General features: G+C 39.8%; 1 protein-coding gene across 3 annotated transcripts in view; it reads right to left on the bottom strand.

Annotated features, from left to right (window-relative positions):
• lamb2 (laminin, beta 2 (laminin S)) overlaps nt 1–12,797 on the bottom strand; it is a 43,824-nt gene that overhangs the window by 19,269 nt on the left and 11,758 nt on the right. For all 3 annotated transcript variants that reach the window (XM_017681522.2, XM_017681523.2, XM_017681521.2), the window contains exons 3-7: nt 8,727–8,896; nt 8,451–8,586; nt 2,743–2,816; nt 2,474–2,662; nt 1,646–1,709 (exon numbers count right to left, since the gene is read on the bottom strand). In XM_017681522.2, the coding sequence (XP_017537011.1) occupies nt 1,646–1,709; nt 2,474–2,662; nt 2,743–2,816; nt 8,451–8,586; nt 8,727–8,896 (633 nt within the window). The remainder of the gene's footprint in view (nt 1–1,645; nt 1,710–2,473; nt 2,663–2,742; nt 2,817–8,450; nt 8,587–8,726; nt 8,897–12,797) is intronic.

Raw genomic sequence — 12,797 nt, 5'->3', positions numbered from 1 at the left:
TAATATAAGGTATGTTTCCTAAATTAAGATAAAATGTATTTTTATAAACAAATTTGTGAAAAATCTTACATTGACCTTGTCAGATCTTAACTCCCAGGACCTTTTGAAGATTCTGTAATATGGGCCAATGGACAGTAACATCATTAACTAATTACTTAAAATAAATAAAATATCTGGACATCGCTTGGATAATTTTATAATATATGGAAAACAACCACATAATATGAAATTTAAGATTCATGTTGCGTATATTTAAAATATTTTAGGATGCAAAGACCTATTTTTGCAGTGCAGATACAGCCAGCCTGACAGAGGCAGATGAAAGAGGAAGGTAAAGGTAAAAAATGTGGACTGAGAGAGAAATACAGAGAGAAGAAAGCCGGTTTGGTCAGAGGTTAGCTGAGCGTATCGTTCTGTTCACACTGTGGATGCCTGATCTCTGGACCTTGACCGATGAAAGACTCTCTCTGCCTGCTAACGCGAGTTACACTGTGTCAAAGCCTCTCAGAGTTATTAGACCACTCAGCAAGGCAATCCCCTCCTGCCCCAACTCATTTGTAGCCCTGCTGGACTCCATATTTCAAACCAATAAAATAATTTCATACGGGGGAGAGAACTCCAACTCAGCGGCAAGTCTTTCCTGGTATGAAGAGTAGGTTTTACCTAAATAATGATTTTGATGTTTTCTTTTTTCAAACTATTGTTGAAAATGCACGAAAACCTTTTTTTGTTCCAAAGAGTGCTGATGAATGTTTACATCACAACAAGGGGATGCAATCTATTGTTTATTCCAAATAAGTTTGATAAATACAGTTATGTTACTAATACGCTGCATTTTAAGTGAATTGTTTATGCTCCCTCATCTTATTTGTTTCCTGTTGTCAAAAAGAAAAATTTAAAGACGGGATATTTGATTTATCTGGCCAGTTTCTATTTTCCACATATCATAGCACTTTTCAAACTGCACTTTGGTTGTTTTTTGATTCAGCAGGGACTCCGTGTTTGTTGAGCCAGAGAACACGCCTTCACCATAACATGGAAAAACTACTCATGCTGTTCCTGGCACAACAGTTAAGTCATGGCAGTCAAAAAGAAAAGGGGACAAATTGGGTGGGAGGGAACAGCTGCTTTTCCCATTAGCATTACTTTATTTTGTTGCTCTCTGTCTGCAGTGAACCACTGAAATGGACAGAAACGAAGCAGAACTGGTACAGCGTGGGGCCATGAATGGATCTGTGCTCCGGAGTTAACAGCAGAGGGAATAGGTTGGAGGAGGAAAGTTAGATAGCAAAGACAGCAGTGCTTCAAAAGCAGAGAACAGGAAATTCCTTCCTGTTTCCATTGTTTTGTGTTGTGTCACTTTAGTAAATATAGATCAGATCTTAAAACAGCCAGCAGTCAGGGGCTATAAACTTTTTATTGTTGATAGAATATTCTTTTGAATATTTAGTTAATTTAATTTACTTAATCATTCTCTAAAAACAATGAGAAGAATTGTTTCTTTTACCTAATAAATAAAAGGTACATTAAATATTAGATTTTTTGTTTGATAAAATAAAAAATGTTGACTGCATAGTGTGGGTCATTTATGGGTATTAGTCAGAATAAGGCCGTTGGCATTCATGAATATTGAAGATGGACTCACTTTGAATACGGGGGCTGTAGGGGTCTTCAATTCGGATGGCAGGGTCTAGAACTCGAAAGATTACCTGGAGGAAAAAGGTAGTAGAGGGTTTTTAAATTGCACAGTTCAATTAAGCTTTCTTGTGCCACTAGTACATCGTCTGAATGTTTTCAGTTTCACAGAAAAGTAAAAGAAAATATTGACAAAATGTTCTAAAGCTAGACAACATATAAGAGCTGATTCAGGACATGGACTAAGTGACCCTTATTAGTCCCACAACGGGGAAATTTCACCTCCGCATTTAACCCATCCATGAAGTGAAACACCACATACACACTAGTGAGCACACACACTAAGGAGCAGTGAGCACACTTGCCCGGAGCGGTGGGCAGCCCAATCCGCAGTGCCCGGGGAGCAGTTGGGGGTTAGGTGTCTTGCTCAAGGACACCTCAGTCATGTGCTTTCGGGGTGGGGGGGCGGCAGCCTTCTCGTGACCTGCAGAAGCCGTACCGAACTCTAGCCCAAAATTCCTCAGAGTTCCCCTCCACTCTTAATCTCACTTACCCAGGCGTGGTCTGCTTTCGCAAAAGCTTATTAAAAGTAATGGCAAGACCCAGTGTTACTTTTGTGCATCTTAAAGCCTTGGATGGTGTGTTTTTGGAGAGTTAAATCTTGACTGACAACTGCGATGGAAAATATTAGTGACTGATGATACTATCTTCATTCACTCAACCCTAGTTAGAGTCGAGGGCATTGGGCAGATAATTAAATGAATTAAATTATATAATTACATAATCTAGTAAGTCCAAAAACTGCAGACCAATTACTAAATTACACCTATTTTCTCACCTCTCCTTCTGTTGATGGCTCGATGTCAGAATAACGTGACTCACAGATGACATCATCAACCTTGCGGAGCGGACCGTGAGAAATTCCAGGGAAGACCGAGGCGCAGTCATAGGCAAAGTAGCGATAAACTTGCCAGGTGAGTCCAAAATCCGCTGAACGCTCAATCAACAGGGCTGCAGGACGGAATGTCTGAATACAGAGGGAAAAAATATGACAGCACCAATCTACTGACCTGTAAAGGAAGGAAAATCACTGCATTTTCATCATACCTTAAAGGTCATGATGAGGTGAGTGAAGTGAAACTCTGCTTCAAGGTCCAACTGAACGTAAACATCAGACTTTCCTGAGGAAAAAAGCACAGACTCCATTTTTAATGGGCCTTCAATTCTGACATCAACTGTAGATCTATTGAAACAAAGTACTGTACTGTGTCAGAAAGAATTAAATTAAATATACACTGAAATTTTTCATAAAACACAACATGGATTATCATATATTAGAACAAAATGTGACTATATATTTAATGTTGCTGTACTGGTGTATAAACATAGTCACATTGTGTTATATAAAACACATAATGAGAGAATTTCATTTTTATTTCAATTTATCTTTTTCTTGCATTGTATCACGATATAGACATAAAATGCAATATTCAATAAAGTTGCTGTATATCGCAATGATGATATGAAAATCTATAAGCTTTGTCCAAACATGATGGTCTAATCACACATGCAGTGTGAGCCACCAAAGAAAAAGATCTCTACAATCACATAGTGTTTGCCTGACTTTAGAGTACTTTCAACTACAGCTCAGCCAGCCAATCAAAACAACATGTAGACCTTGAAATGTGAACTTCTTGGGTGAATTGGCCTCAGATGTGATTCTTGCTGTCACTGTACTACAGAGATTGTTGTTGAAACAGACAGATAAGGATCAAAACTATGAAATGTACTATTCCTACAGCTGTACAGAATTGCTTTTCTAACATGAAACAAAACTCCTCTTCACTGTAGTAGTACTTGATCCAAGTTAACTAATGCAGCATAGCTAGCTAAGGCCTTATGTTTAAATTCAGCTAGATTTAATGATCTGACTAAGGTATTTTGCACTGACTTACAGTAACAACCACTTAATTCTAAGTAGGTTACTTGGTATGGTATAGTAATCAGTATTAGTAAGTGCTAAAAAACATGTACTCATACTCTTAATCGCTCTGAAAAAATGGTACCAATGTATCCCTGGCTACGAGAGTAACCATTACTGCTTTGTACATTTTACCACACACTCTATGCATTTCACACACAACTCTAAGAATGAAAATAGCCATCATGTTTTAAGCATTTTTAAAGACTATTAGTGCAGGGTGTAGCAGTTTCTGAGCTCTGTACAGGTGTTTTGTAATTCGCAGTTTAGTTAAATAGTTAAGTTACTTGTTAATGCAGCCCTAATATGTATATTACTGGGAAGTAAATGTCTAAATAATGTTGCAAATACTGAGTGTATTTCATAAGCCTCAAAATCAAAATGTGGCAATTACAATACATTGAAATGTGCTGAAATTAATTTTGTTAAGATTTAATTTAATGAGCTGTCACACTGACAACTCACAGAATACAGACACTTCATTCATCAGACTTGAAGAGAATAACTTAAGTGTAGTGCTACCATAACTAAGCTTGCACTTAAGCTGCTGAAAAGCTTACACAGAGCAAATTATAACCCATCCGTCTTTCTTCTACTTAGCTACAAATATTATGTTGCCATCAGCTCTGCAATTTGATGCTCTGGGTTTTCCACTATGTATAATGCTAAGCAGTTTCTAAAGAGGAGGAGCATAAATTAAAAAAACATATCTAATGTATTCAAAAGGTAATGTTCTTGACTAGAACGATCACTGTTCAAAAACTCAAGAGATAAAAACATCGGCACAGGTTACATTAGATCCTTTGATGTGTCATCATAAATCAAAGAAGATGTTGTATGAAGTGTAGTAATTATAAAGTGCTGCTACCACATAAAACCTCTCATGTCTCTTCTCCACTGTAACACTTCAGTCCATAAACATAATGAAAGTGTAGTGAGTGAGAGGCAGGTAGAAGCCAACAACAGCTACAGTGAGCTAACTGTCCTATTCTCTATTCCAATAAGACAGCTGTAACCTTGTAGCAGCAAAACCTGCCTGCTGGCTGAACTGCACTTGACCTGCCTCTTACAACCAGCAGCTAAACAGGAAGAAAAGTGAAAGAGAGGAAAAGAGAGGTGGGGTCTATCTTGGACTGAAAAGAATGAGCTGGTGCCAGGGTGTACATAAAGGAAAAGATGGAACTGACTCAAAGTTTCTGTTTTTTCTTTTTAAAACCCAATGTGCCTAGGCCACACTCCCCCATTCCCTTAATCCTTTTTTCCTTTTCTTTTAAGATAATGATTAGGGTCTAGAAGTTTGTTCCCGACACTCATAAATCTGATTTTTAATATCGGCCCAGCATGTACTGGAGGATAAATCCTATAAATGTTGAAAGTTTACAAATAACTTTTAAAATCTGTTTCGTTTAAATGTGTACTTATGTAGGGTTTACTCACTTTTCCTTAGAATATATTCCCTAACTCACCTTTTGAGATTTCTTTAAAAAATCAAAGTTGATTTTTAATAAGCATAGCTACAGACAGCTCAGTTTCGTTTAGACGCCCCCCCACCTCTCAGTTCCATTCAAACGCCCCCCCCCCCCACCCCCCACCCCCCCACCCTTACCTCTCAGTTCCATTCAAAAATCTGAAAACCAACCTATCCAATGGAGCTTTTTACACCGTAAACAGCCTGTTTTCTGCTTGTAGAGATCATCATGCCACCAGAAGCATGCACTAAATACTGCCACAATGGTTTCATTCATGAAAACACTTCATATTTTGGTCATAGCCCTTTAGTTTGAAACTAAAAGCCTGCAGAGAATAAAAAATGCCAGAGAGCCAGAATGTGTAACACAATTAAGTTGTAGTAGAACAGAAACACTTTCTCTTGAGTTTTTAATAAGAATTGTCCGACAATTCCCAATGATTCCCAACCCCATCCAGGACTGACAGTGGCAAATTCATATTAACAAAAATATTATGACTTCATTTAGATATTACATTTAATTGCTAGGATATGCAGTTTAAGAAGCAAAACAGCAGTGCAACCCAAAAGAAATAATAAAGATATGTAGTGATTAAAGGCATGAAATGCTTGTTTTACATATATAGTTGTCTAATGTTTCACAGTTATACACCAACTGAGGCACCAACTGAGGTTTAGGGTTTACACTCATTTTTGTACAGCATTGCTGTTCTGATTGCTACCTCAGTGACTGCTACGCTCATATACGCTAGGCTATCTGCTAATATGTCATAGTATGCTACATTCTCCTTTGCATAGCTCCATATACTCTGAGTACTGCCTGTGCTCTGTTTTGTATTTATTGTAAGTTTTTCGTATTCACTTATTTATTTATTTATTGTACTGCATTGTCTTGCACTTGTGTTCCTGTGTTGGTCCTGGAGGAATGTAGTTTGTTTCACTGTGTTCTTACATTTAGCTGAAATGATGATAAAGCCTGACGTGACTTTACCTCTACATCCTTGATAGCAATCAGTCAGGCCCTAATAATTATACTCAGACTTTACTGAAAAACTCTACTGCAAGGAAAGAGGCATTAAGAGTTCCCAACACAGAAGAAGTCAGATACACACAAAAGACTGCCCTCTTGTCCAACACTAACAAGCACCTGCCTCTTTTTCCCTCAAAAGGGCAATGGTACAAGTTGTTCAACAGACAACCAAATCAAGCTAATTAACATCCACCCCATCCAAACTTCCGCCTACACTTCATTACTTCCAGGGGCCAACAGGAATGTCCTCTTACTTTGATGAGTGCTGAAAAGCTGGACAAGTGACCTACTGTTCACTACATTACATAGTCATCGCAAAAGCACTGATGCCATGGTGACCAAGAGCAAAAATAGCCGCCGTTTCCTGTCAACTCCCAACTTTCCATGTTCTTCACAGCTTCCACTAACTTAGCACAGCTGATAAAGACACAAGGGCTTTCAGTCCCATATATATATCTCCTGCATCTCCAAAACAGGACAAGCATGCTATGCAGTTACTGTATGAGACAAAGTTCTAATATGAACGATGTATTTGTGCATCAGATCTCACTTCACTTTAATACACTGTAACATTCACCATTTCATTATTCAAGTCTTTTGAAGTGGTTTAGAACTGTGAGCCTGAATACCAAACACCAAACTTTGAAGTGTCTCAAAGTTACTTGACAAAACAAACTAAACTAATTAATTTAAATACTTTACATATCCACATAAACTAAACACCTGATATTAAGCCTAACAGATTACTTAACTGACTAGTTACTTCAATGGACCTAAACAATCCAAATGATCATGAAGCTTGCTTATCTTTTAAAACCCCAGGCTTAATATTCAGTTACTACAGGGACTCCAAAAGAAACTGGTTGAACTGTTCTCAGGTTACAGAAGTATGTAATAAAACTTTGGGCCCGCCGGCAGGTCCTGGTCTTTTAAGGGGTTAAATATTCCAAATTCATATCAGGCCAACACTATAGGACTTATATAAATCCTATCCGATGTTCAAAATGTGAGTGACAGAAACAGAATGGCTGATTTCACCTACTGTTTTGCTGCTGGTTGTTCTTCAGTCCTGTAATCACAGCCCTCACCACACTACATGATTCCCTACACTTTCAAATTATGCTCACAAACCATGCATGTCCTGGGATCTAACAGAAATTGTTGTGAACAAATGTGTCGTTAGATCTAAACAAACAGAGTAGCACGATAAAGGTAACTTACACCACTGTTAGCCTGGAACTAACAAAACAGTTCACATAGTGACGCTAACGGAAATAAGCATTATCATAGTGGTGGTATTTGGATAAATCAAGTTCTACCCTTCCATTAAACTCCACTCTCTGTTCAGCTCAGATCTCGTTGCTTATTGGTCTTTCATGAAACAATTAGATCCACCGTCCTCCCACCCCCCACCCCCAAAAACATGTTTACAATTTGAAATTGGGGCAGAGGGAGTAGATTGGAGGAGCTAAGTTAAGATTATAAATTCTGCACACCACAAGAAAATTTGGGAAGATAATTGTTTAGAAATCATGACACCTTTATGATCGTTGGGAGGGGCTAAAAATCAGCCTGATTGCTTTGTGGTGTGGGAAGAACAACTGACCCAATCAACAAAACTGATTTATGCATTTTTAATGTCATATTAATTATGTAATGACACTGAAAGTCATGATTTACACATGATTAACTTTATTTTCTCTTCCTTTCATTCTTTGTGTGTTGATCTCAGTCTGTAATGTTTGGGTGCTCTTCTCATCTCTGTTGCTGTGCCAGCAGGAGGCCTGCTCTGTAATTATCTCCATCAACAGTACATCTGGGGAGTGTGTGCCAGGGAGATGTGCTGAACGTGGAGGTCTGGCCTTTAAAATCAACCATCACCCTGTTCTATATTGTTCTTTACTGTGTCTACAATCGCCTTTCCACCATCTCTATTAGTAACTATGTTCTACTATTTTCACTTTATTCTTATGTTTATTTGTTTTTTAACCTAATTATCTTGGCAGTCAGTTTCAATATGAATGAACACTAACTGTGCACTCTTTTCATGGTATTAATAGACTAACCTGAACATTAGTGCTCTAATGATACACAGTGTTTTCATTGAGGGCACTCAAACAGTTGGGTTTGATAGGCTTGGCAATCCCACTGGCAGCTGATAAAGTTCTTCACAGCCCTGTTAATAAGCTTGGACAAGTACTTTAAATCACTTCATCACTTTATTATTCTGCCTTTTAGGAAAATATATCTAAAGCTATACTTGATGCTCTTTATTGAATGAACTCTATTGTATGAATATGAGCTAAATTTAAAGCTGAACAAGCTGATTGTCTTACCATTCTCAGACTGCCACCAGCACTTCTTACGGTCTGGTCTGAAGGTGGTGATGACATTCTCGATGCGGTGACTGATGGTGTTGTATTTAGGATCGTATGGCCGGCGTGAGTCACACTGGAAACATTTCTTCTCTTCCTACAAGACAAATGTTGGCAATCTTTAGGGTCAAAGCTCAACCAGTTCCCCATAGTTCCAATATGAGAAGGATAAATGTTTCAGTAATCAACATTGGCTGGAATATTTGAAGTTCAAGCAGGCACTGGCTGACGCTTTACCTGTAGGTGACTGACAATGCAGTAGGGTTCTCTCCTAGAGAGACCACAGGTGGATGAAGCTTTCAGGTTCTTCTCTCGACCAACCAGGAGGTCACCGGTTGCTGGATAACAACTTCCATGGGTGCATCCATGGGCAAGGTCAGGCTCCTGAGCAATGGTGGTAGCCAGGGCTGAATGATGAAGAAAACATGAGGGTGAGAAGGAGAGAGTCCCTTAAGCACAGACTTCAATCCCTATGAAACTAACAATTTAAATAATTAAACCTTGCAGTTAAAGACGTAAGGAATTAAAGAGTGAACCTAGAAATGAGCCCTTGGAGTTTAAAGCCTACTGTTGTGAATGAAGTGCACTATCCCATTTGGGTTATTGAGGATTTTCTGCACAAGTGACCTTCGGCTAGCCCCAGCCACATCTAAGTCTGGATACAAATATAGTCCTTCCTGAGAATGTAAGAGAAAATATATGCCTGCATGTGTACATTTGAGCACAAGTGTCCTTCATGTTAGCCAAATAAACTTTTATAACAGCTAAAATCCATTAGAGGTCCTGAAATAAATTCCATGTGAAACATCAGATGGTCATGGAGACCTGATGTCTGGACAACAGGAGGCAAGAGGCAAAACAAACTGAGCACTTGGAACAGGTGCTTTTACACACACACACACACACACACACACACACACACACACACACACACACACACACACACACACACAGAGTCATCTACACACTCAAATATGTTAAGCCAAAATATTTTAAAATCATAGCGAAAACAGAACAGGTAATCAAACACAAAGAACACAATAAAAACACACTACTGGTTACAATAATCTTAAGGTGTGTTTACATGTGTAGCTCGGTTCCCTTGGTCTGGACCAAAGCAGAATATGGTACATTGTTGCCTTTTAGCTCAGTTTCGCTCAGTGTTCAAACTGACCTTTTTGACATTCAATCAAAAGTCACCACTGATCTGGCAGATTTTATGGTAAACATTAACTCTGAATCATGCTGTGCTCTGAATGTATTCATAGGTCTTGTTCTATTAACTTCATAAGCTTTCAGGTGGTTTTATTTGGGAAAAAAGAGTTTCCAACCAGGAGGCACCACATAAATGCCCTTCAAACTTGGACAATGATTTCGGGTACAATAACAATGTTTTCGTCACTGCAAAGGTGGTAAAGTACATTTTAAACATGTAATGTGAACTCACCAAACAACAATTCATGGAGAGACTATAAAACATGTCCATGTGCCAGAGTGACAGCTTTATCTGCTGTATGTACCAAAGAAGGTATCTAGAGAAAAGATAACTGTAGTTCTGTAATGTGGAGCGAAGTAGCGGACGCATGTGCGGAGGTAAGCGACTTTTATTAAGGGCAAATCCAGGGTCATGGTCAGAACAGTCCAAGGTCATATAGCCAACACGAAGCGATCGGGGGACAGACATGACAAGATAAACACCAAACAGGATGCAAAGGTACAAACAGCACAAAAACGACGAGCAAACAACGACCAGCGAAAACAAAGGGCAAACACAAGGCTTAAATGCACAGGGATAACGAGGGACAGGTGAAAACCATCAGGGGCGGAGTTACAAAACCAAAACAAACGCACATGGACCAGACTGGGAGGGGCCAATCCTGACAAGTTCATTCTGTGTTTTTAAAGCCTTCGGTCTGTTTCGTGTTCATATTTCGACCAATCTGCACCAGTTTGTTTGGAAGTGGGCCTAGACTGACCTCCTCAGAGTGTCTTAAGCTGCTTAATTAGTGCACACCGAGGTCCAACTGACAACGTTCTGTTGTTCTAACCAACTGCACTAACAGAGCAATCGCTTTAATGTTTTCATTGAACCAAACCTGCCAAGTGCTATCATGTCCATAGTTATATAAGCGGAACCATGAAGAGCCTGGGAAAAGTCTGAAGAGGAGAACCCATGGACAATATCAATGGAGACCTGTTTAAGTCTTCACACCAAACAGCTGTGTTTGTCTGGCACCACACCACCTTGCAAACTGCTGCCCAGTTCACTATTCCACACACAAGCTGTACCCACACACAGACAAACAGCAGACAATACACAATTTAACACACACAGTAGACAGACTTTATACACTGTAAACACCCTTCCACTTCACATGCAGGGCTGACAGTGCTGGGAAAGTAACAAAGCACACTGGACTCTTTCCGCAAAGATAGCAGTAGCACTAATGCCAGGGAAAAGCTGTATCTGCCCCCTTTCCTGTAGTCACTGCAACTCCCAACAGATTCCAAGCTCAAGCTACAGTGAACATAATTACTGCACAAGGTTATATCTCACCTAGAGAGATCTCCCTAAATGTGAAATTAAGCAGGAACATACAAAAGAGTGGAAATGAGGAAAATATGGGCTACAGTGAAGTGAAAAAGCCACATTCATCTGCTTCTTTATCCCTTCCCTCTGATTAATTTTTACACAAAGTGGGTGGCAAGGCTGAGAGACAGGTTTGGAAAGAGGCTCAGGGAATCAAGAAAGGGTACTTTCCCTTAAACATGTCTAGGCTCTTTCAGGATACTGGGAGAGTGACTCTAGTCCTTATATTACTCTTAATATGACCTTCATTCCAAATGAAAAAAGACCAGTACAGTTAAGTTTTGTAAAAAAAAAAAAAAAACACCTGTAGTGCAGCTCAACAGTTAGTCTGCCCATGAAATGAAAGGGCACTGCATAGTTTTTTTTTCTCAATCAAATGCCCAGCTCAGAAAAGATCTGAGGATCAGGTCAAGCAGACTGGCTATCTCCCAGCTCCTCTGCCACTCTCTCCTTACATGGACAAGAGACTCAGGAATGTAGGAGGACAGCTGGCAGGGGAGGCAGCTAACAAAGCCCTGCTGTTGGCTTACTGTTGGCCCTGGGGAACATAACTCATAACAAGAGTTTTTTGGTCAGCTGTTTCACAGAAAGACATGCAGTCTATTAACCTGCCAGGCTCAGAATTCACTGACCATAGCAAAACAGTTAACAAGCATTTATATATGACACACTATAGGACATGTACAGTCAGCTCAATGGTCACATGAACATTCAGAAAGATAGAAAAAATAAAGTGCCTGAATAGCGACATTCCTTGTGGTACATTAAAAAGGTGCATTATTTTGAATAGTTTGTTGGATTACATCAGGGAATCAGGGGACCTAAGAGCCAGTGTCCACCACAGTTTGGTCATTTCCCTGCTCTAACACACCAAACAAACCTGGTAATTAACTTGTGAGTTGAGTCAGGTGTGCTTGAGCAAAAATCTGGCTCACTTCGATGGTTCGTCTGAAACTGATCATATCTAGCTCAGGATGCTCCAGCACAGCAGTAAAGCTATGTGATTGGTTAGAGAGTTCATTCGTGGACTGCAGCCTTCTGCTGTTACAGTAGAACAAAAGCCAATGTTGTGATAAGGATTAATAAATGAAATATCTTGCTGCCTTGGGTTCTAGTCTTTATATGGCCTGCTAGAATAAACCCAAGCCCCTTCAGAGGCCGCTAAGCCTTTATTGAATCTGCTCTTTTGGGTCGAGGGGCAGCACAATATCTCCAATGCTTTAAATAACAAGTGTAATGAGTTTGGACTGGATATTTCCCATCATGCTCTCTGGCCTCCTGTCTGCCTAGTCTCAGCTAATCTCCCTGACATGAGCTGGAAGATGAGACAAAGAGAGGGCTTCTCTGGCTCTTCCTCTTGCCCTCTCTGTCTGTTGCCATCCTAAATCCTCTCCTCAATTTTTCAATCCATCTCACATATCTCTCACCCCCCTCTGCTCTCTCTCTGGTATGTGTTGTGCTCCTCTGCCCTCAGTTCCTGCTGCTTTGGGCTTGGCTTGGCACCGTATGCCAGGTGGGGATTATCACTGCAGGGCCTATTTGCTTTGTTATAAAGTTGGGACACCATTGGGTCCTTTATTTTCTTCTGCAGCTCTGGCCGTCTCAAATTTCAGGAGTGAACAGTTCCTCCATAGTGTAAAAAAAGAGCAAAGAATTCCCCCCTTATGCCTGTCTCTGACTCCAGAGAGTTAGTCTGCTCTTGGCGACACAGCACTGGG

This window comes from Pygocentrus nattereri, chromosome 9 (genome assembly GCF_015220715.1).
Source record: "Pygocentrus nattereri isolate fPygNat1 chromosome 9, fPygNat1.pri, whole genome shotgun sequence".
NCBI classification, from domain to species: Eukaryota; Metazoa; Chordata; class Actinopteri; order Characiformes; family Serrasalmidae; genus Pygocentrus; species Pygocentrus nattereri.
Note: the sequence above shows the minus strand (reverse complement) of the source record. Positions and strands in the feature narration are given on the sequence as shown.